General features: G+C 40.1%; 1 protein-coding gene across 5 annotated transcripts; it reads right to left on the bottom strand.

Moving 5' to 3' along the window:
- Positions 1-861: 861 nt before the first annotated feature.
- On the bottom strand, positions 862-23,014 carry crtc1b (CREB regulated transcription coactivator 1b). Of its 5 annotated transcripts, XM_010902556.4 has the most exons (15): positions 22,703-23,014; positions 20,471-20,587; positions 19,822-19,947; positions 19,497-19,558; positions 19,054-19,148; positions 17,391-17,467; positions 17,257-17,300; positions 14,035-14,252; positions 12,590-12,738; positions 9,214-9,441; positions 8,264-8,350; positions 7,084-7,167; positions 4,296-4,382; positions 3,192-3,366; positions 862-2,979 (listed from the first exon to the last, which is right to left on the bottom strand). In XM_010902556.4, the coding sequence occupies exons 1-15, from the start codon at positions 22,826-22,828 to the stop codon at positions 2,768-2,770; spliced, it is 1,887 nt and encodes a 628-aa protein (XP_010900858.1). In that variant the 5' UTR covers positions 22,829-23,014; the 3' UTR covers positions 862-2,767. The 5 variants fall into 5 exon arrangements, with proteins under 5 accessions (XP_010900858.1, XP_010900859.1, XP_010900860.1 ...); XM_010902557.3 differs by lacking the exon at positions 7,084-7,167; XM_010902558.3 differs by lacking the exon at positions 8,264-8,350 and having other exon boundaries at positions 22,703-23,013.
- Positions 23,015-24,055: the final 1,041 nt, after the last annotated feature.

Raw genomic sequence — 24,055 nt, 5'->3', positions numbered from 1 at the left:
ATGCCTCCCTAATCATCACAATTGGGCTGAGGTCAGGGGATTTTGGAGGCCAGGTCATCTGATGCAGAACCATCACTCTCCTGGGTTAAATAGCCGTTATATAGGCTGGAGGTGTGTTTTGGGTCACTATCCTGTGGACAAACAAATGATTGTCCAACTAAGCGCAAACCAGGTGGGGTGACATATCGCTGCAGAATGCTGTGGCAGGCATGCTGTTAGAGTGTGCCTCCAATTCTACATAAATCACAGACAATGACACTAACAAAGCAACCACACACCATCTCCTCCATATCTCATGTTGGGGATCCACACATGCAGAGTTTGGCTCAAATAGACATACTGGTTTGAACCAAAAATCTTTTCATGAGCAAAAGGAAAATAAATTAACAGATTTCCATCGGTTTTCCTTTCTTGTGGTGGTCCTCATGAGAGTTTCATCACAACACTTGATTTCGGAGACCGTACTTGAAGAAACGTTCAAAGTTTTCTGAATTGACTGACCTTCTTGTCTTAAAACAATGACGGATGTTTCTCTTTGCTTATTCTTTCCATAATACGGACTACTACAGTACAAACATAATGATGGTCTTCTGTTTAGCAACCCTACCTTGTCACAACACAACTGACTGGCTCAAATTCATCTAAAAGGAAACAAATTAACTTAACAATGCACCTGTGTTCATTGAAATACATTCCTTGTGACTTTCTCATGAAGCTGGTTGAGAGAACACAGTGTGGATACCACATGATTCCATGTGTTATAATTTTGATGTCTTCACTATAATTCTACATTATGCAAAATAATAAAAAGACTTAAATGAGTAGGTGTCCAACTTTTTGACTGCTACAGTATATATATATATATATGTGTGTGTGTGTATGTATGTGTATACACACACACAGTATAGATGGTGTATATATAAAATACACCGTCCATGGAAACATGATCCCGGACAGCTACAGCATCAACATTTTAAAGGTGAACCGAAAAACTAAAGGATGATAGTGTTGATTACCAAACAAATAGATGGTTGACATTTACTGCTACCTTGAGCATAAAAATGTGCTAATCAACTACCGAAACAGTGTTACAATATGAATCAGTAACATACAAATTATAGAAAGGTACAAATTTCACTGTGTGCATAAAATTGAAAGGTTCAGATCGCTTTTCTACCAGCCCTAATCTGGAGGGAAGAAGTACATTTTAATTAAGATCAGTAACATTACTACTTTATCACTATTGTCTACCAAAATCTTAGGTAAGAAGCACAAAATCATTTACTATGCATTTTTGTCAGTTCCCCTTTAAGGAGCAGAAACCCTCCTCATATTTGCACTCTTCAACACCAACTATAATCCAACATGTCCGTTTCCCCTGTTTTTTTTTTCTCTTTTTTTTTTTTTTTTTTTTACAAAACATCAATAACTTGGTTAGAAAGTGTACCAGTACAAAATACAGTACAGTGATTTGTCAAACTTTACACTACACAAACACATTTTGTTACTAAGAGTTAAAATTCCTCTCAAATAGAAGAACATGTTACATGATGTAAAAAAAAAAACTACACGGTCACATTAGATACACTTAAAAACAGTATAATACTCAATATGTAAGGCAAAATCAGGTGATCTCACAGTGACAAGTTCAATATGTTTCTGAGGAGTTTCTACCCTTCAGGTATTTAGGATGCATTCAATCTGGATATAGATTTTCATGGGCAAAAGAGAAATATGGCCACCTTAGTTTGGGAAATTGGCATTTGTTTTAATTGTCATATTTGAGTAAATCTCATCAGGAGCTAAAGGTAACTCTGTACTGTAAATGCATTACTTATGGCAAACGTAAGACTGAGTTGGCACAAGAAAAACGACTACGGGCCCATGTAAGTGAAAAAAACACTTAAAATATTGAATAGGATGCACAATTTTAAGAGGCATTTGATTCCATATAGCAAGATTTTATAGCCGGCTTCTAAGCAAATATGGGGAGGATTTGTACTCATGTTAAGAGTAGCTAAATAAATATATAAATATGTAGGTTAGCAATTCATAAATAGACACATAAATAACATCATTGCAGATTGTACAATACAGCCACAGCAGAGCAATTTTGGCATCAAACTCAAACATAGGAAAATGCTACATAAAAAAATACATTCAACTGAATTATTAAATATTTAAATAAATAAACATACATACATTTAAACATTGAACACATTCCAACATACACCCAGTACATTTACATTTGGTAGTCACAAAAAAATAAAGCTTTGTGTGAAGTATAAAGCTGTTATGGTAGGTAGGTAGGTTTAAGAGAATCCTTATGAATTTGAACAGGTATGGGGCAGCACACTGTCCTAGTGTTTTCTTTTTGTTTTGTTTTTAAAACGCAAAATGTAGATCTGTGTTAAAAAAATAAAATAAAACTAAACAAAATAATCGTGAAAAGATATCAAATCTTTTCTCAACTGCGACACTTCGAAATATGGTAAATAATGATATAAAGTTAATGCAGCAGGCTAGCAAAGCTCTGACCAGCCAACAATCTAACTGGAAATGATAGCAATGCCACTGCCTACACCAACAAACCACTGCATGTCCTCCTACACAATGGCATTTGGTGGCAAATATTTTCAGGACTTGCGCATGAGGTTGAGTAGATGAACGGCCATGCAACTGGGGAGATGATTCACCCCCCACAATGCCTCGTTTCCCCATTCGTCCCAGGGTTATTTTATTGCCTGGCCACAATCAGGACTTTACATCACAGCCTGTCCATTCTGAAAGTGTCCTCAGTGGCTGGGTCAGCCAGAACCATGTCAGGGTCATTGAGCATATGCAGTCCATCCAGGGTGAGTGGGTCAATCTTCAGCTCGTCCAATGGGAACTGCGAATCCGCATCAAAGCTGACATCCCCAACGCCGGCCAGCGAGTTAGTTAACTCCTTAGAAAGGCTGGGCGGAGACTCGCCTGTGACTAAAATTCAAGATTTTGGAGAAACGTTTGACATTCAATAAATCGAAACACCAACTAGATCAATGCAACTCTTTTCACTTAAACTGTAACAAATGAAAAAAAATGTTTTTAATAATAATATGATTCACCGTCGTAAAACAACTGACTCATCAGGCCGAGATTAATGAATTACTTGAACGTGCTTGCCAATCGGCTCAGCTGCCGCTTTCTACCTGTGAGGATGATGTTTGGGATGTTGCCATGGCTACTGTAGCCCAGCTGCTGGGAGTCGTGCAGGCTGCTCCCTGTCAGGCCCATCATGGCTGCCTGTGTGTAGTTTAGGGTGGAGCACTGGCTGTACAGGCTGTTGGAGCTGATCGGGTTCTCAATCATGTTGAACTGCTCCAGCTGTGTAAGTAAAAAAAGACATGTGTAATCAGTCAGGCAATGGAATACAGAGACGAGGCACCACTTAGAAGTTCACCGCTCAAAATGATTATGGGGAACACTTGATAAAGCACACATAGGATCTCGATGAAGGAAATTTCTAAATCTTTACTGTACGTTATGTAATTATTTGAGAATAAAATGACGTAACAATGGTTACTGTTCAAATCTAAGTAAACAACTGAAATCACAGGCTGTTCCACCTTGCCTGAATTTCATCACTTCAACTCATAATGTGACTCAGTAGTGTGTATGGCCCCCATGTGCCTGTATGCACTCCCCACAACGTCTGGACTCAAGCCACCCTCAAGCAGTCTGTTTCTGACCGTTTGGTTAGAAACATGCACACCAGTAGCCCACTGGAGGTCATTTTGTAGGGCTCTGGCAGTGCTCCTCCTGTTCCTCCTCGCACAAAGGAGCAGATACCGGTCCTGCTGCTGGGTTGATGCCCTTCGATGGGCCTATCCAGCTCTCCTTATGTAATGGCCTGTCTCCTGTTATCTCCTCCATGCTCTTGAGACTTTACTGGGAGATACAGCAAGCCTTCTTGTAACGGCAAGTATGGATGTGCCATCCTGGAGGAGCTGGACTACTTGTGCAACCTGAATGGGCTGCAGGTACTGCCTCATGCTACCAGTACTGACAAGAACATGCAAAACTTGAGAAGAATCAGTCAGGAAGGATAAGGAGAGAGCAATTGTCTGTGGTCACCAACCTGAGAAAAAAACATTCCCTTTTATCAAACTGGACAGATTGATATCCCTAAAGTTTGACTTGGTGTTATACTGTGATGATTGCATGTTCCCTTAATTTTTTTTGAGCAGTGTATATGGATATATTTGGGGATAGGGGGTGGCAGTGAAAATAGTTGCAGTGGCTGAAGTAATCACCTGGTGTGAGAGCGCATTGGTCTGCCTGGACGCTAACTGTTGATCGTAGAATGAATCCCCAAAAATACTGCCCACCACTGGAATGTGCTGAAAGAGACATAGAACCACTAATTACAAGTTCTACAAAACATTTAATGGAAATGAATAGACCCATGAATAGTTAATCCAGGCTTTTTTTGCAGGTTATCTCAGGGATTTAAATGGGAAAGCTACAGTCGTGAGACGTAACAAAGCACAAGCATGAGGCAAATCACAAGCGAGAAGACTCAAGCAGTTAAAAAAATGTCTGTTTACGATGGTGCAACACAAGCATCTGATAACACTGTCATGCCTATTCAAGCCATGTTAAAAAAAATATTACATCTACAATACACTTCAGCAGTAGATTGAAAAAACCCCAAGAGAAATAGCACTTAATAATCAGCAGAATGTATATTAAAAAATCTGGTCCTTTTTAGAAAGTTGATAGTGTGAGTTAGCAAAATAAACCTTACAAATAGATGCTAATTAAGTTTCCTTAACTTGCCCGTGGAGTGAGTCATATTGACTTCCTGCTCTCTACTAATTCCGTGATGTCCAAGGTCAACTGGTATTATCTCAGGAACTCCCAACAGGCTCAAGTTAATTGAACATAGGAGCTTGCCTGATCTACTCTCAGAAGTGCTTTTTTCTTTTTGATGCTTTGTTGGCTTTATCTTGTTATTTAGAAGCAATCAAGTAGTTTGTTTTTGCTCTCAATAGGCCAGTTAATCTGTGAAGTTGTGTAGCAGTTGCTTTGTTTTAGGTTGTATTTGCGGTCTTAATTAATGTGGTTTGGCCTTCCCCAGGCAGCTTTAAATTGGGGTGGGAATCTTCATTTCCTCAAGCGTCAGCCTGAAACAGCATTTTGTCTAGCAGCAGTGTTGTCGCCTGTAGCCAAGACTGTTGCCAAAACTAAAACAGTTCTGCAGAGTTGTTTTGCAGAGTTATTCGAGGAAGGTAAGAGAGGAAAATACCCAATCAGTTGTACTGTCGTACCTCTCCTTTGTCCCATGTTAAACGGGACAAAATGTGTTCCCAGACCGGACAAACCAGGTGGAATACCTGCTATCTGGCAGTATTGGGAACTTTCAATCTGATGTCAACAGAACAGAATTAAGCTCAGCCCATGTTGTCCTCCAGGATTTTGACTCCCTCGCCCTGACTGAAACATGGATTTACCAAGAAAACACTGCTACTCCGGGTGCTCTCTCTTCATCTGATTGTGTTTTCCCGTAGTCCAAGACCACCGGTCCATAGTCCAAGACGCAGGGCAACTTATTTCTTCTAACTGTAGATTCTCTTCTCTCTTGCTCAGCTCCCTATAAGCTTTTTTAATTCCATGCTGCCATTGAGGCCTTTCCAAGCTTAACATTGTGGTCATCTATCGTCTGCCAGGTGCTCTTGGTGACTTCCTGAATGAGCTTAAAGTGCTGATTAAGTTATTCCCTGACTATGACATTTTCCGTGTGAACCAACGACCCCTTTTGTTCACAAAGTGTGATTTAAATACATTTAATGTAGTTTTTTTTTTTTTTAAGAATTAACAAAATAAAAATACAATACAAGTATTCAGCCCGGTTGTGAATACAAATGTACTACTAAATTAGTAGATGGAGTCATATTTTTGTTAAACCACACAGGAATCATTAGGAAACGCCTAACCTTGTTATCAGCAAGCAACAAGAGGCCCATACCCAATTGCTTTTTTGTCTGTAATTGCCCCACTATGAAGACCCCAAAGACATTTCATTGGCAGGACAGGGCAGTATGTGGGATGGGGCGGTAGAAGGGGCGGGGCGGTAGGATGGGCGGGGCGGTAAGAAAATTGTTCAGAGGTCTGTGTATTTCCTCAAGTACCCGCTTGTTATCAGCATCAGGGGGCATATAATGCAGTAAATAAACATTCACTCCTGATTTCTCGGATTCAACTTTTTGGATGTACATGTTGTTAAGATCTTCAATTGAAGCCTAATATAAAACAAAAGGTAACCCAAGTGAATTAAACGTACTTATTTGATGAACACAATGCATTACTTGCGCTCAATAACTGGTTGTGCCGCCTTAAGTATGTTTAATCACAGTCAAACATTTTAAGTTGTCCCATGCTCGCTTGATAAGTGTATATTACTTTCAACACCAGGGTTGTGGGTTCAATTCCCACAGGGGGTCAGTATGGAAAAAGTATGAAACTGTAAGCAATCATTACGGCAAACTGGATGAGTGTCCGCAAAATGACTAAAATGTAGACATATTTAAACTAGTCTTGACAAGTGGACAATTAACAAGTAGACCTGTACATTTTGGCAACCTTGGCAATCATTTTAAAGCAGCGTGGATCATGGCAAATCTGGCAAAATCATTGAAGGATCCATCAACTCTGCTCTGTATAAGTGAAGTCTAATGGAGAATTAAATCTGTTCATTAGACCATTAAAAATAGGAGAGTGATCAAATAGAGAGAGTGATCGGTTTCCACAAGGCAAATTATTTTTTTTATAAATTCAGTCAGGTTCCCCTATATTAACAATGTTTTGGATGAAGATCCCAAAACATAAGAAGAAAATCAGAAATAGGGCAAATAAATTCCCACGGCATTGTACATGAAAGAGAACGACTGATTGCCTGATAAAAATTCCTACAGGATGTAATAGGGTCCACACAAAAGTGAGATATTCCTGGTTGGCAAAGCAAAATGTTTTGAGTTCCCGGTATGTTACAAAAAGCCCACCAAGAGTAAACCATGAAACAAACTCTTCCTCTACTCGTACCGTAGTGTTTTTCCGTCCTGTCCGCGTAACAGACTGAGAACCAGGAGATGTCAGGGGACTGATCGGAGTGGGATATTCAAAGTTCTGTAAAGCAAAAAATATTAAAGCCCTTAAGATCTCTCTGAAATTATGATCCTGGCACGGAGTTAATCAATTCAGAGATTGGACAGCGGTTGGGTTGTATCACGTGACTAAAATAAAACACTTTCCAGAGTTTGATGTCTGCACCAACAACCATCTGTACTTACACAGTATTTGTCTACGTTTGACAAGTCTGAAATTTGCTGTACAGCACCGTACAGTTTACCAAAGAGCAGAGATGTGTAGGTTAGTCAAGTGTTATTCAAAACAATAGAGTTCTATATTGTACAGTACAGTATAGTATTGACCTCAACTCTCCTTCAGTGCAGTGTTTGGTTGCCAATACGGTAACAGAATCAAACTCCGACTATATCTAAATGCTATTTACACATTTGTAACTCTGTTACCATGTAACTCCATTAAAGGAAATCTCAAATCTGTATTTTAATTATTAAATATTGCATCAAATGATACAGAAATTGGAGTTGATTTCCACTTTTGCAAGTTATTGTTCATTCACACATTACAAGCATTGGTTTGTGCTGTACTAACTAAGTGCCTGTTCAGGTTTTGCATGTTAGATTAATTTTAACAATTACTTAAGATTGCATTAAAGCAAAAATACCTACAAAACATTCATAGCAGTTGGACCAGTCCAAAATGTGAAAATCAGCATATTTCTTGTTTTATTTTATTAATTTAAAAATATTTGATATTATTACTGAGATATGACAGTGAAAGAAGAGCCAGGAGAAGGTAGGAGATGGTGAGAGCCAGAGTGACAGTGGGTTGGACTCAAACCATGACAACTCTGGTAGTCCAAGCTGTACCTCTGGGCTCCAGATCCAAAACAAAACATATTGATAATACAGGTTCTCCTCCAGGTCCACCGGACACGGGACATATCTTTTTTGGTTTTAAAAAACACAAAAAGTTGCAATGCGACATCACTCAAAACCTCAGCCAATATGAAAAGCAGACAGCGAGCAGTGGTCTAAAATAAGAGGAAATGGGGGGGTGGGATTGCTGACACCACGGTTGGGAGCAAGAAGCTGGGATGAGGAGCAGCCAAGCACCAGCTTAGTGCCGTCGCCCTTACTTGAGGCGAGCCTCCAGGGGAGAAGCCTTGATTGGAGCCTGGTGAGGTTGGAGACTGATTGGCCGGAGAGCCGGTCTGATTGCGATACTGTTGGAGGGAAAAGTGTTAACTAGTGCAGCAGTCTTTAGCCACAGAACACTGTGACGAGGCCCAGAGGACAGCCTGAGGTGATCGCTACCTTATACTTCTATCCGCAGTTCAATCTGAACGATGAAATCATTAAACCATTCAGCCATTGCAGAAGCGAACCAAATGGAACTCAGACTTCACTGGGATTTGGTGAAGCGGTCTAGGTTCCAACAGGCATGCGACAAACTCAATCCAAAGCCGAATGTTTGGTGCTAGCTAAAGCTAGTGAGCAACATTCATCTAATCTAATTAGGTCAGAAAAATGACAGAGCAGACTGCAAGCGTTGCTCGACATATCACAAAATGTCTCTCACACTTCCTCAATGCCACTTAATAAACGCTGCATTTTTGGAAAAGGGAACCGTAAGTAACCATTTTACTCTGTCTACATTTAGTGATACTGAGATTCAGTTCCCATTTTGTATCAATCCTTGTTTAGTTAAATCAGTGACTTTCTGGCTGATATGCACATACGCTTTCATGATCCACCATCGATCTACTAGTCAGGTAACAGTTCTGGACCAGCAATGGGATGACAGCCCGCGTCTCAGACCGCCACCACTACATAAAGCACGCCAGACACACCACACCGCTCCTCCACCAGAAGGGAATATGAGAAATGTGTATTTACTGAACTTAACCTCTGCCCTTGCTTTAAATTGGAAGCAAGGGCAGATCATACAGAAGCATAGAGATGCGAAGCGCCAAAGCAAGCACCGGAAGCGAACGGTACATTCAGGCCTACAGCGCAGGCTTCTCCCCCGGTAATCAGGCGGCGCGGTTTGCGTCCCGGGGTTCCGCGTGGTTTTGCCACGACTCACCGAGTTAAGGTTGATGCTGGTGGTGGTCTGCACCTGGCTGCCCGGGGAGGACTGTGTGGCGGCGGGGGCGGGGGCCAAGGGGAGGGTGATCAGCCTGATACCCGGGGGCAGGGCCTGCTGCTGCTGAAGGTCACTGAGCACCTGGGCCTGCGCCTGGGCCGTCAGCTGGCTGAAGAATGCGTACTGGGATAACTGCTGCTCCAGGGTCAGTGCGTCCATCGCCACGGCCTGGTAATGAAGCAGGAGGGGAAAAGGGCAGTCACTTAACTGGGGTTACGAAACGTCTGGGTGAAACGACAAAGGGTAGATAAGGGTACAACATTATTATTAGTGGTGGGAGGTAGCTGGCCAAATTGGCTAATTGGTTGGTGAAACAGATTATATGAAAGGAATTCAACTGTATTCATTACATCACTTAATATATAAAAGGTGCAGTTAATGTTACATACTATCTTCCTGAACATTACAGAACAATATCCATAACAATCAAATGCAAAATAAAGTGAAGGTAACATGAATAAAATGGAAATCATGTGTACAGTGGGGCAACAATGTATTTAGTCAGCCACCAGGTGTGCAAATTCTCCCACTTAAAAAGATGAGAGAGGCCTGTAATTTTCATCATAGGTACACTGCAACTATGAGAGACAAAATGAGAAAAGAAATTCCAGAAAATCACATTGTAGGATTTTTTATGAATTTATTGGTAAATTATGGTGGAAAATAAGTATTTGGTCAATAGCAAAAGTTAATCTCAATACTTTGTTATATACCCTTTGTTGGCAAGGACAGAGGTCAAATGTTTTCTGTAAGTCTTTACAAGGTTTTCACACAGTTGGTGGTATTTTGGCCCATTCCTCCATGCAGATTTCCTCTAGAGCAGTGATGTTTTGGGGCTGTCGCTGGGCAACACGGACTCAACTCCCTCCAAAGATGTTCTATGGGGTTGAGATCTGGTGACTGGCTAGGCCACTCCAGGACCTTGAAATGCTTCTTACAAAGCCACTCCTTAGTTGCCAGGGCGGTGTGTTTGGGATCATTGTCATGCTGAAAGACCCAGCCACGTTTCATCTTCAATGCCCTTGCTGATGGAAGGAGGTTTTACTAAAAAAACTCATGATACATGGCCCCATTCATCCTTTCCTTTACATGGATCAGTCATCCTGGTCCCTTTGCAGAAAAACAGCCCCAAAGCATGATGTTTCCACCCCCATGCTTCACAGTAGGTATGGTGTTCTTTGGACGCAACTCAGCATTCTTTCTCCTCCAAACACGACGAGTTGAGTTTTTCCAAAAAGTTCTATTTTGGTTTCATCTGACCATATGACATTCTCCCAATCCTCTTCTGGACCATCCAAATGCTCTCTAGCAAACCTCAGACGGGTCTGGATCTGTACTGGCTTAAGCAGGGGGACACGTCTGGCACTGCAGGATTTGAGTCCCTGGCGGCGTAGTGTGTTACTGATGGTAGCCTTTGGTAGCTCTCTGCAGGTCATTCACTAGGTCCCCCTGTGTGGTTCTGGGATTTTTGCTCACCGTACTTGTGATCATTTTGACCCCACGGGGTGAGATCTTGTGTGGAGCCCCAGATCGAGGGAGATTATCAGTGTTCTTGTATGTCTTCCATTTTCTTATAATTGCTCCCACAGTGGATTTCTCCACACCAAGCTGCTTACCTATTGCAGATTCAGTCTTCCCAGCGTGGTGCAGGTTTTGTTTCTGGTGTCCTCTGACAGCTCTTTGGTCTTGGCCATAGTGGAGTTTGGAGTGTGACTGTTTGAGGTTGTGGACAGGTGTCTTTTATACTGATAAGTTCGAACAGGTGCCATTAATACAGGTAACGAGTGGAGGACAGAGGAGCCTCCTAAAGAGGAAGTTATAGGTCTGTGAGAGCCAGAAATCTTGCTCGTTTGTAGGTGACCAAATACTTTACCAAGGAATTTACCAATAAATTCATAAAAAATCCTACAATGTGATTTTCTGGATTTCTTTTCTCATTTTGTCTCTCATAGTTGAAGTGTACCTATGATGAAAATCACAGGACTCTCTCATCTTTGTGGGAGAACTTGCATAATTGGTGGCTGACTAAATACTTTTTTGCCCCACTGTAAATGTTGGTCTAGCTAGCTAACTATATGTAAGATGCAACAGAACTGAGAAACATAAGTATTTCTAACATTTTCCCCACAACCATTCCATTTGGCTAGCGTGTTTCAAAGAGTGATTCTCCCTTCATCAAAATCTGTTTTTGCCTGACCGTGTCTGCCGGACATCTCAGTGACTGAGTTGCTGAGTGAGTGAGTGACAGATTGACTATCCCTTGGTAAATAGCGTAGCGGTTTGAGGCACGGACACCCACGCAGGGGACCAGCGGTCGAACCGCGCCGTTGTCAAAAAATTATGCATTAGGATTTGTTCAGGATAGACAAAAACGTCGCTGGATACAACCTTTTTTGACTGCATTTCGTTGTACTGTACTTGTACTGTTCAATGACAATGAAGTTCAACCTAACTGTCAGTAGCTACCTTGCAGTAAGCCTACAATAAAACTGTTTACAGTTATATTGCGATAATTCCTGGTGTATTTTCAAAGGGGTAATCTAGGCTAAAAAAGGAGGGGTTTCCATGATTCTCTTATCTTTTCACTTTACTAAAAACAGTACAAGTATAGTATAACGAATTGCAGCATTGTATCAATGTCATTCACCAATGAAAGAAAAACTAGCGTTATTGTGCCTTAAATTAAATAGCTTTGGCAGTGTTAAGTTGATACTCAGTCTCACTAGCAATGGCTCAATTCTATTCCAAGTAGTAAGTTAGATACTAGCCTATTACTGGCTAAAATGCTGTTAAAATGGCCAGTGGCAAAAGCCATACAGTTCATAGATGTTATTTGTGGTGGAAGTAAACTGGAAGCAATGTTAGTCTGTTTAACACAATGCTTAATGGTGTCTAGCAAAATATTCAAACTTGGCGTGATGTTAATGCGTGACTAAATGATCAGATGTCGAGACACTACACAGACACTCGGCATACGTATGGCTTCATGGTGCAGTGGTTAAAGAAACAACCTCTCACATTGAAGACCCCGGTATGAATCCAGCCAGGGCAACAACATTCATCCCTTCTAATTGTGGGCCGGCCGAACAAAGCTTGCCTGGTTCCTTTTCTTGTAAACAAACTCATTGATGAGTGTGATTAAAAAATAAAAATAAAAACGTAATACTTCAGGATCACCATGTACTGAACTCAACAGAAACAAAAAACAGCTGTGAATTTGACTTATACGAATATAAACAATATACGAATCAGGCTTTTGATATCCCTTTGTTGCGGTTCAATAATACCACAGCTGACTGTGAGAAAAACATCTCACCTGGATGTTAAGAGGGGGCGTCAGGGTGGGTGAGAGCTGCTGTGGGGACGGCAGTGGTTGGGCGTCTGCGTTGAGCGTTAGGGGAATCAGCGCAGGCTGTCGACGCTGGCCAGTTACCGTCATGGTGGGCTGAGGGGTGGTGGTGATACCTGGGACACGTCAGGGACATGCGCACGTCTTTGAAGGGGCAATGAAACTTGTCGTGTAGAAGGGTCACTGCATAACTAAACCATGTTTGTTCTCATTCCAGCTGCCGGTCTGACGTGACTTTAGTAACAATTCAATTGAAGAACAAACAAATCTTCGAGGGGGGAAATGAAAAATAAAAACCTTACAATAACCTGGTTGCATAAGTGTGCACACCCTCTTATAACTGGCGGTGTGGCTGTGTTCAGACAAACCAATCACATTCAAACTCATGCTAAATAGAGGTCATTACACACCTGCCATCATTTAAAGTGACTCTGATTAATCACAAATAAAGTTCAGCTGTTCTAGAAGGATTTTCCTGACATTTTCTTAGTTGCATCTCAGAGCAAAAGCCATGGTCCACAGAGAGCTTCCAAAGCTTCCGAGGTATCTCATTGTTGAAATTCAATTGAATTGTTCACATTATAGGTCACATTAAAAGTGGAAAAAGTTCTGACATGATTTCTCTTTGTCTAATTCTTTTACATCACAAAAACTTGTCATTTTCACAGGGGTGTGTAGACTTTTTATATCCACTGTAGCTGTTGAGCTCACCAGTGAGCAAGTTAAGTGGCTAACCTTGTAGTCTAGTAGTCAGATAGCATTGGAGTCAAACGAAAAGAAGCAGCGGAGCCATGGAATTGGAACTAATTCTCCCATAGCTTTAATTTACCTACCGCTCCCTTTCTGGAGCTCCCTTTCAATTTGCAGTGGTCTCATAATTTGAACCCTTCTGTTCCTCACTCAAAACCTTCCTTTTGGTGGATAAAACACACTGCTAGCTGTGGGCGTTTTGGTGGATAAAACCCATTGCTAGCTGTGGGCGTTTTGGTGGATAAAACCCAATGCTAGCTGTGGGTGGTTTGATGGATAAAAACCACCGCTAGCTCTTGGATCCTCGCATAACTTCCATAAAAATAGTAAAATAATGTTTATATGTTGACGAACGAGGCAGTAATAGCGTGTAATACTGAACAATCTGTATGCCACAATGATAAGTAGCATAGCCGACGCTGTGGCATTTAATGCTGCCGCCCTGTGGACACGACTACGTCAATGTGACCACGTTGTCCCCACACCACTGGAGAAATAAACTGTATCCCTAACGGGTTGTATGGGGTAATTAGAGGGATCTCTTTGCCCTCCCAAGACAAATGGTAGGTAGGTATAGCAAAAAGTTTTCTTGGCAAAACAATTAGCTTTTTTAGAAGGAACTTCCAAATGTGTTGGCATCTGTCACATGATCGTCCTCTCACCGTGACTGGCAGCACTGATGCCAAGCTGGGTTAGGTTGGTGGTTAGACTGCCTGTGCTGGAGCTAAGGGAAGGAAACGCCACAATATCGTCCGGGTCCAGTGGAGTAGGTAGCGGTGGGGGGAACTGGATGTTGGTCAGATCAGGCAGGGAGCCTCCTGTGTTGAGCGTGGCTGGGGCCAATGACGTGTTCACTTCCTGATCGGGTGATGGAAATATACTGGGGGGGGGGAGACAGAAAAGCGGTATACTTCTTCTAAAACACGTCTGGCGTACATTTGGTATCATATTTGAGTGTGACCGGTGATCTTTTTCACGCAGCCCCTTCACGCGGTTGCCTCAGAAGACCGCGTCACGGGATATGAGTTGGGATTTCAAGTTGGCATGTCAGTTGCACATGCCACCTTGCACCTTCAACTTGCCTTCATTGCGCACTTAGAATTGCCATCATACTTGCATTTTTCAGTTGTTACATACACATGTCTACCTCTGAACCTCATTGCTGCCATTTGTGCACATGCTACCTTACTCCTTCAATAGCATTTAGAACGCCATTTAGAATCGCCATTTGAACCCGCACAACTATTTATCCCACTTTTCTGTCCTCCTCTATTTGTCTTAATTGCGCATTTAGTATTGCTATTTGTACTGCATTTGCCTTCATTGCAGATCTATACATTGCACTTGCAGGTTTGGGTATGTTACAGTTACAAGTTACCTGTCCACATTTGTAATCAGTAACATAACTTTTAGATTACTCAAAATCAGTAACGTAATCGTATTACTCTGAATTACATTTAGATTACCTTCATATTAAAAGGCATGAGAAAACAAATAGGAATAGCCTATAACCAGTTGAACACCCTTTGCGGTATCAGTCAGTGTTAGAGTTTACATAGTTGGCTAAAAAACTGAATTTGCATTTTAACTTATGGTTTTGTACAGCGCCTTTGGAAAGGGTTTCTAAACCAATGCTTTTTACTTCAATATGATTGGGCTACATCTCTACATAACACGCTCAATGTCTGTCAGATATTCAGTTGTTCCAATTAATCCAATAACTCTGTATTCCAGAATATGGCTGTTTATCTGAACATAAACCAAAATCGAAGGATGTGTTAACCTTCTGCTATTTGTTTTATTCATGTTTATAATTGCTTTAAAACATTGTTGAAAAACAAATGGCAATTTCTCAAAAAGGGTATTGACATTGTTGTATATAAAAATTATCCGTAATACTTTCCGTAGCTTTTCGCGCGTACATTAATCTACTGTAATCTGAGGTTTTGCTCCGCAATCACCAACATTGTCAAAATGTTGCAGAAACCCCAGGCACGCAAACTCACGTTTGCAATCGTGAACACCCATACACAAATACGTTTTACCCCTGCGAACATAACATGATTAATAGGACCACTAGCAATTGATTTTCAAAATTGCAAATGATAGAAATAAACTGAGATAACACACCTTAGCACTCTTAGCTTAAAGTCAATGTCGTCAAAAGCCTATGTCAACCAATGGATGCAATATTCTGAGATGCAAAGCAAGCAGAATTATGGAATTAGATGTCTCAATATTCGTTAATATCTAGAAAATCAGTGCTTATATTCAGAACTCACAAATAAAAATACTTTAAATATGTAAACATATTTCACAAATAAAACATCTGTAAAAAATTTACAACTGTTGCTTAACATTTACAAATACTTTCGTGTCAATCCAAGCTTAAAGTAGGGTGTGCAAATCGGGTCCCATATTGATACAGTAAAGGACAGTGCATTAAGGGACGATAACCCAAGGTTAGATACCTTCATTACTTTAGTTCAGCTACAGTAGCCTACTAGCTGGCTAGCTAGCCAACCAGATGTAGGCTGACATAACCAACTGTACTTAAGTTAGTTGCCTGAAGTCGAAAACACGCTCAGCGTTGTATTACCCATTGGTGATGCAATCAAATATTGTTATACAAATAAACGTTATACTCACATTTCAGGAAAAACGTGTCCTAGCTACCTATAGACTCCAATCTACCAGGATCCAGTCCGGATATTCCATAAGTCCCACCAAGTGAGCCCTCTGACTGAAACCACGCACACAAGAACTTGTCGATCAAAGGAAATGTGTCTCAAAAATGTGTAAATATACAATTCTGATCCATAAATATACTTAAGATTTGTAAATGTAAGTCAACACTTGTAAATGTTAAGCAACAGTTGTAAATGTTTTGAAGATTTGTGTTTTATTTGTAAAACATATTACATATTTACACAGAATATTTTTATTTACAAAATATTTTTTCACATTTACAAATCCTATTTTTGTTTGTGAGCTGTGATGAATATACGCACAGATTTTCTAGATATATTTAAGAATATTGAGACATCTAGCTCCATACAGAATCACATTGCCTACCTGTATGGACGGAGTTGAGGTGGTTGCGTCAAATGCATATCATCATCCTTCGGCAGAGTGCTTCACAACACACCTTTTCTCCTTAAATATCGTGATTAATTCCATACAATGTTTTATTTTGAAGGCAGCCCATGTTACAGCTATCTAACAAATAGTTGCCTAATCTTCAAAAACATTTCCTGTCTGAGTTTTTCAGTGCAACACTTCTCGGCTGTGTTGTTCAGTGCATTTGACAAATAAACCTTGAAACTTCAACTATATAATATATAACACGAGGTAGGCCTATCGCCTATCATTGTTCTGAGAAAGATGCGTCGAGTAGATAACTAAATCACCTTTAAATGAGTCGGCTAATATAGATACACAATGTTTTTATCAATTAAACTACCGCTTCATCAGTCACTAAACTGCTTATGCGAGTCCACGTTTGCGCGCATGATGATCACACACACAACAACTCCGGCGCTCAATTGTTATTTTCGTTCAAATAACAATGTTTTTAAAACATTAAATAAAAAAACCAAGCATATAGCGTGTCAATTATTTCACACACATTATTTTTCAATTGAAGTAATCCAAAAGTAATGAATTTTTTTTCTAAAATATCTGTAAACTGATTACAATACTTGTAATCCGATTACTTGTAATCCGCTACTCCCCAACTCTGTCCCCTTGTAATACACCCACTTAATGCTTGCAAATTTTCTGCCCTCTTCTATTAGCACTTCCGGTTAGATTTCATTCCTTTGTATTGTACTTGTTCAATGACAAAGTTGAATCTAATCTAATCAGCGATAGCAATAACTCACTTGATCCCAGGCACTTCACAGGACTTGGTCCTTGATGAGTCATTCTAAAAGGGAAAAGCACAGTCATAAGAAAAGCAATCGTAAGTATGAGCAGGCAGGGGTACTACGGTGTGGGCTACACCTCACATCTCTACCTTTTTGTTATCCCACTGCGTTTCCTTATCTGCTTCGGATTCAGCCTTCTCAGTCCCAGGAACTGTAAGCAGCAGCACTTCATGGGGAAAAAAAGAGCAAGAGGTAACTAAATAGTATCAAAGATGAATCAGCCCATGTGCTGTGGTTAAACTAATTGGGGGGGGGGGGGGGTAGCTATTTAAGCCAAACCAAAACTCAAGTTACAGCAAGCACACATTATTGAAAATAAAATGGAAGATTTCAGAGTTTTAGATTGCTAATCTCTCTTCCTTCACTGTCATAATGGCTTCAATGGGTTCTCTCTTCAGGTGCATCCTGCATCAGAGTCATGCTCCAGTGTAAACTCACTTTGCCGGCTGCTACATTAGGATTTGTTCAGGATAGACAAAAACTTTGCCGGCTGCTACATTAGGATTCGTTCAGGACAGACAAAAACTTTGCCGGCTGCTACATTAGGATTCGTTCAGGACAGACAAAAACTTTGCCGGCTGCTACATTAGGATCCGTTAAAGCCCAGCAAGTCCTGTGGTATTTATTGGGGAATATCCCCAACTTCAATGTTTTGACCAGGGTTCGATTCCCCTCTGTCGTTCCAATTATTGCCTCTCACAAATATTTATCCACATTTATCCATTACTTTTCAGCCATCGCACAACAATATATGTAAACCCAGCAATGCCACAAATCGTATATTTTTAAGAGAACAATTGTATGACTTTTTCTAAAGAAATAAACCGGCCATGGAGGGATTTTTGTCATTGTTTTTCGTTATAGGTAGGCTGTATAGCTATTAGCTAGCCATCTACAGTAATCTTTGTACAAGAGTACACTTCCGTTCCATTAATAAACATTCTGTTGTCCGTGTTATTTCAGCAAAAATGTAATAGCTGAGGTAAAAGTTGCATTGCTGCTGTTTAAATAGCGTAATGGTTAAAGACAGTCAGTCACGCAGAAAACTGCAGATCGAAACTAGCCAGGGACGACTGAACTAGGCTTGCCTGGTTCCTTTTTAAGGTTTATAACGAATAGATAATTTTTCGACATTTTCTATTATCAACGTGATCATTAGCGGTTGCATACGTAGCATAACTTTTTTTTCTTCTTTTAGGCATTACTTCTGAAAAGAAAACCTTTTTTCTCATTATAATAATGTAGGTCTATCACCCCGTAAACAAATGTAAGTTTCATTTAACAGTAAAATAAAACAGCGTTGGAAAATGTGAAGTATCTTTGCTTGACTTCTAGCTATTGTATTGTTTGAATTCAATTAAGAGTTTTTTGACATGGTGTGAGTGCTGGCTCTTAAAACCCAGCTTTTCAGTTGGTGACAAATTATATTCAAGAGTAAATTAAAATAAATATTAGGGCCATAATCAGGAGATAACGTCCCTTCAAGAAATGTATTAAGTTTGACTCAATATAACAATATTTCTCTCATCGGCCAACAGTGCTTCGTTGTATACCTAAATCAAAAAGGCAAGGGCATTACAGAAAGAGAGCAACAACTCAAAAACTGACAAGACCTGATAGTGGAACCCAACCCCCTTCATGTCATAAATGATCCATAAGACTCCTCAGCTGTGGATTCATGCATAAGTAAATTGGATCAAGCCTGAATAAATAGAAGCTGTTTCATGCCCATGTAACTGGATCTTCCATTACCCCTTTTAGGCTGGAGCTCTTGTGATCCGCCAGCAAACGAGTCCTGGGGCACAGGGTTCATGGCGCTCTGATGTAGGGCTGAGTCTGAGTTTGTCCTATAGCGTTAGAACAAAAAGAGCTCAAGAAATGGCGTCTGTGGTCCTGAATCTTCCACCAGACCTCTGACATGTTATTTGTCAGCACCTCGGTCAAACACATTTAATCTGTTAAACTGAACATACCATTTCTTCAAAACAAATAAAGAATTCAGGCATTGTGTGTGTTAACAGACATGAGGTGAAAGATAGAGGAGAGTGCTTTTGCTGAAAGAGCAGTCGGTCAGATTGAAACCCAAACCTCAGCGTTACACGAGCACGGGAGAAAGCGGTTTAGACCACCGAACCACAGCATACGGTTTCTGACTGAATACTGTTCAGAATATGAAGTGGTCATTATTGGCCTACCTCCTCCAACTGGTATCCGGAGGGGGCGAGAGGTAGACCGAGCCATAGGGGCAGCTGTCAATGTGAACCTCAGTTAAGAACAAAGCCAGCAGTGAAATATAAAATCAAGCAGGAGTTATTTTCACAATGGTCAAACTAACCATCTGCATTCATACAACAAAGAGCAAATAGTAAGAATTAGCCGAAATCGACAACAGCACAATGTTTTAAACAAGAGCAATGGTAATCGAGTTAACTGAGCTACTTAACCAATTAAATTAATTACATTTTATGAAGGCCGATTTGTTCTTAACTTAAAAATAATTAGCTGAGTGCAGAAGGATATCTGGCGGCCATGTTTGTCCACAGAGAGGGGCCGGCGGTGAGGGGAGGTGATGCGGCTCCGATCGCGGTAAACACGGTCCACCAGCCCGTGATGCCTGGTAGACCGACTGGTGTCCAAAGCAGAGTTCTGGACAGGAAAACAACCATACGAGAAAAACCGGGCATTTAAAACACCAGAAACATACTGTTAAAATGTCTTGGTGTAATATGGCGCAAAAGGAATAGTTTAAAATGGGTCAAGCTATGGGCCATCATACTCATGCTCAAGTTAACAACATATTTAAAAAATGGAAAGCCATGGTATAGAAAGCAATGATAGGCCACTAGCAATTTTCCTTATATGTATATATATTTCAAGATGGGTTGAGGGTGTCTGATGCAAAGTTAGCTTTCTTCTGAGAAAAGGCTTACCAGAAAAAGGCAACGGATCACTACTAATACACAAAGACCAATCTCTGCACTTTTGCAATATAGGCTACGTGATGTGTTTTGAATTTGATAAAAAAAATACAGGATATCTCGACGGTGAAACTTCACCTATCATGGAAGCTTTCAAAGATTGACATTTTCCTCAGGTGAGTTTTTGTAATTCTTTAATGACACAAATCAAAATAAAGTTTTACCAACTGGTGGAGAAGCTGAAAGCTCACCTGAAAAGGCAGGTCAATGTTGCTATTTCCAATCTGATTGACATTGGGCAGTGAGCCTCCACAGTACTGTCCACGAATCTGCCCTAGTTGCAAATACTGGGTCTTCTGTAACTGCAACTGTGCAAAGTAAAATGGCATGAAAGCGTGAATGAATGATTAAACAGATAGGCCTATATGAAAAATGATACAAAAATGTTCATATAAAAGTAAACCAGGGTAAAATATTGAATGGACCACATCTAAAAAGACAATATGAGATAAGGCCATGAAAATATAGGTTAATATGGGTTGCAAACTGCTTAGTTCTTAACTGAATCTATCAAATGAGTGCAACATCAGTGCTGTCCCTTAAGTAGAGAAGTCAGTAGGCCCAAACCACAGCCGGAAGCTATGATGATTGCATAAGGAATCTGACTGCAATGATAGACACATTTGCCAAGAGGGGTTTTACACCGGAAATGATGTCTTAATATACAATCTTTAAAATAAAGCATGAACAATAAAATTGCCAGAAACACCATGTACACTGAAACCCATTTTAGGACATGTGAAGCTGTGTCCTAAAACAACCACGCTGCTGTACTCCTGGGGCCGGTTTCGCACACACAGATTAAGCCTAGTCTACGACACAAAAAAAAGTTCAATAGAAAACTGCATATATTATTCCATTTATCATTACCATATACAATTCATAACCCGTAGGTTTGTTACAATATGGCAGGCAACATTTGTAGTAATATGTCTCTGTTTATTAGTCTGCAAATACATTAGGCTAATCAGAAGCAACCCCTACAGGTGCTGGTCATAAAATTAGAATATCACCAAAAAGTTTATTTATTTCACCAATAAATTACACCAAGACACTTTTTTCTACCACATATTTTCCTTCCCTTCGCCTCTCTATTAATGTGCTTGGACACAGAGCTCTGTGAACAGCCAGCCTCTTTAGCTATGACCTTTTGTGTCTTGCCCTCCTTGTGCAAGGTGTCAATGGTTGTCTTTTGGACATGTCAAGTCAGCAGTCTTCCCCATGATTGTGTTGACTACAGAACTAGACTGAGAGACCATTTAAAGGCCTTTGCAGGTGTTTTGGGTTAATTAGCTGATTAGAGTGTGGCACCAGGTGTCTTCAATATTGAACCTTTTCACAATATTCTAATTTTCTGAGATACTGAATTTGGGGTTTTCATTAGTTGTTAGATATTATCATAAAAATTTTAAATTTCACTTTTTGAATGGAATTACTGAAATAAATCAACTTTTTGATGATATTCTAATTTTATGACCAGCACCTGTATATAGCCTAGACATATCCCAGAAGATTTCGAATAAAATTGGGTAAATGTTGCTTCTTTCAATACACATTACACTGTTTGTCCAACAGAAGGCGGTATGGGTACTGAAACCCATTGTGAGCTATCAACTTTTAAATGCCAGCGAGGGAAGAAAGATTAATCCACGCAACAAAAGTATGAATAGACAACCGTTTACGGTTTATTAATGAATTGCATGAATGATGGATTGAACAAAAGCCTGACTTGGTGACGTTGAAAACAGTCCAACGGCATTTTAAACAACCCAGCATGACAAAAAGCGTTGCCAGAAACCAACCAATAGCCAATTATTCGCATTACAGATATTACTCACTTTCAGAAAGGGCATGGTTTGGTAGTTTGCAAACATGCAAACCCATTGCATGGCATATATGGAAAACAATTGCAAATGGCAAAATCTCAAAATGGCTTGTAAGCATTGGAGTTAAGCAGTGTTCTAGCAGGTAAAACAAACGTTACAGTCTGTCAAACACATCAAAACGTACAATATAGCTTGTTACAGTGAACCTAGTATGCTAGTACGTTGCACAATGATGCTGAGAATGCACGGGGAAAATGAATATGAGCAGGTGTCTGCTTGCTAGCTTGCTGCTGCCTGTAACCTACCTGGCTGGCTATTTTACAAACATCAACAAAGACAGCTCGCGGGATAAATAACTTATAAGCCAGCTAGTAGGTTACAACTTGATTGAAAAAAAATAACAGCCAAATCAATGAAGTGTATCAAAATACCAGTAGTGAGCTGCCATTGTAAAGTAATCATTCCAGCTGGCTAAAAACAACTTGTCATAAAAACATGCTGCCTGCAGCTACATAGCAAGCTTGAACGGGATTGCCAGTAGCTAACGTTAGCTAGCTAGACTAGCAACCGATTTACTTAACAATACGAGTGACTTACCCGAGCAGCTCTGGTAATGTTTAGGTCTTTCATCACCTCCTCGAAAGCTGCAGTCTCCTCTGCCTGTTTCTGATTATGTAAAGCGATTTTTTCGCTAAATTTGCGTGGATTATTTGAGCTCGCCATCTTTTGCTCTTCTTCTCAATGGAACGTTACGCACAACGCTTGGATACGATGGTTTTGTCGTCATTACGCGTAGCTATTAAATTAAAAACAAATCTAATGCTGCAGTACATACAATTTTACTATTGTATTTAATGGAAATCTCATGATGAGTATCATCATGTCTTTAAATAGGAATATAATAACCGTTGTCATTAAACATAATCAACATCAACGGTTAACAACGGTTTTTTTCAGTACACTATCTGGACTGCATACAGGTTTGTTCTATTGTAGTCTATACATATCATTGCTCTAATTAAGAAATACAAACAGAAACACAAAACAAATACGAACACAAAAATATATTTCTAGAAACGTTTTGACATAAAGCACAAAATACGTATTAAAAACGCAACATGCAACGAAGATTTCCCAAAAAATCTGTTATCAAACTTTTCCCTCATGCCTTTTGGTTAGATTTTTTTTTCTTCACATATTTGGTTGTTTTTCAATGTGAGTTTAAAACGGAAACTTGTATGATCTGTAATCTATTTTTCAATAAACATTACACAGAATGGTCATGTCTGTTATTCAATTATTGGGGGGGGGGGGGGGGGGGGATATGTCAGGTACATTTCGAATGTACCTTACATGTGGCTGGGGGACAAAAAATGACGATAATTGTGATGAAAATCAGATCAGATAAAGGAACATTTGAAAACAACAGTTATCCACGTTTGATTAAAAAAAAAAAAACTCAACATCTGGGGTGTATCCAAGTTCTGTTGCAAACCATAAAACAAGTGTCCATTTGAATAATTCTGGGGTTGCCAAAAGCGGTAGCGGATACAACTATATCCTTAAAGGGCAGTGGGCTGAATTCGTGCTGCAGCTGTAATGTGCGTAAGAGGCTTTCCATAAAGAAATGGCACCTGGGCAAGGTGAAGACAGAAAATGTAGTGGAAGATCCAGAGCTGTTTGCACAAGCCTTGAAGGACAGAAGGAAGCCCAGTGGCGCTTGCTCAGTATCTGTCAAAGTCGTCAGCTGCTAAGATTCCCAAGTACACACATCAACTGTGATCAAGTCTTATAAGAAACGTCCAATTAGATGCCAGCTCGCCTCAAGCTCAACAAGCTGCGCATCATCCTAGAGCGGTAAGATCCTTAGTGTAACTTCAGAAAACAACTTGTCATTCTAAATGACAGCTTAATGTAATTTAAAATGTTTACTACACTACATTAAAATGC

The sequence above is a fragment of the Esox lucius genome, chromosome 8 (genome assembly GCF_011004845.1).
Source record: "Esox lucius isolate fEsoLuc1 chromosome 8, fEsoLuc1.pri, whole genome shotgun sequence".
Taxonomy (NCBI): Eukaryota; Metazoa; Chordata; class Actinopteri; order Esociformes; family Esocidae; genus Esox; species Esox lucius.
Note: the sequence above shows the minus strand (reverse complement) of the source record. Positions and strands in the feature narration are given on the sequence as shown.

Excerpts from the sequence above, each read along its gene's own strand:
- crtc1b (XM_010902556.4), bottom strand. The coding sequence starts at position 22,828 with ATGGCGAGCTCAAATAATCCACGCAAATTTAGCGAAAAAATCGCTTTA. Across the intron at positions 7,168-8,263 it reads CCCCTGGAGGCTCGCCTCAA|AACTTTGAATATCCCACTCC; the intron begins GTAAGGGCGACG and ends TTTGCTTTACAG. Across the intron at positions 2,980-3,191 it reads CCCAAACATCATCCTCACAG|TCACAGGCGAGTCTCCGCCC; the intron begins GTAGAAAGCGGC and ends CTTGAATTTTAG.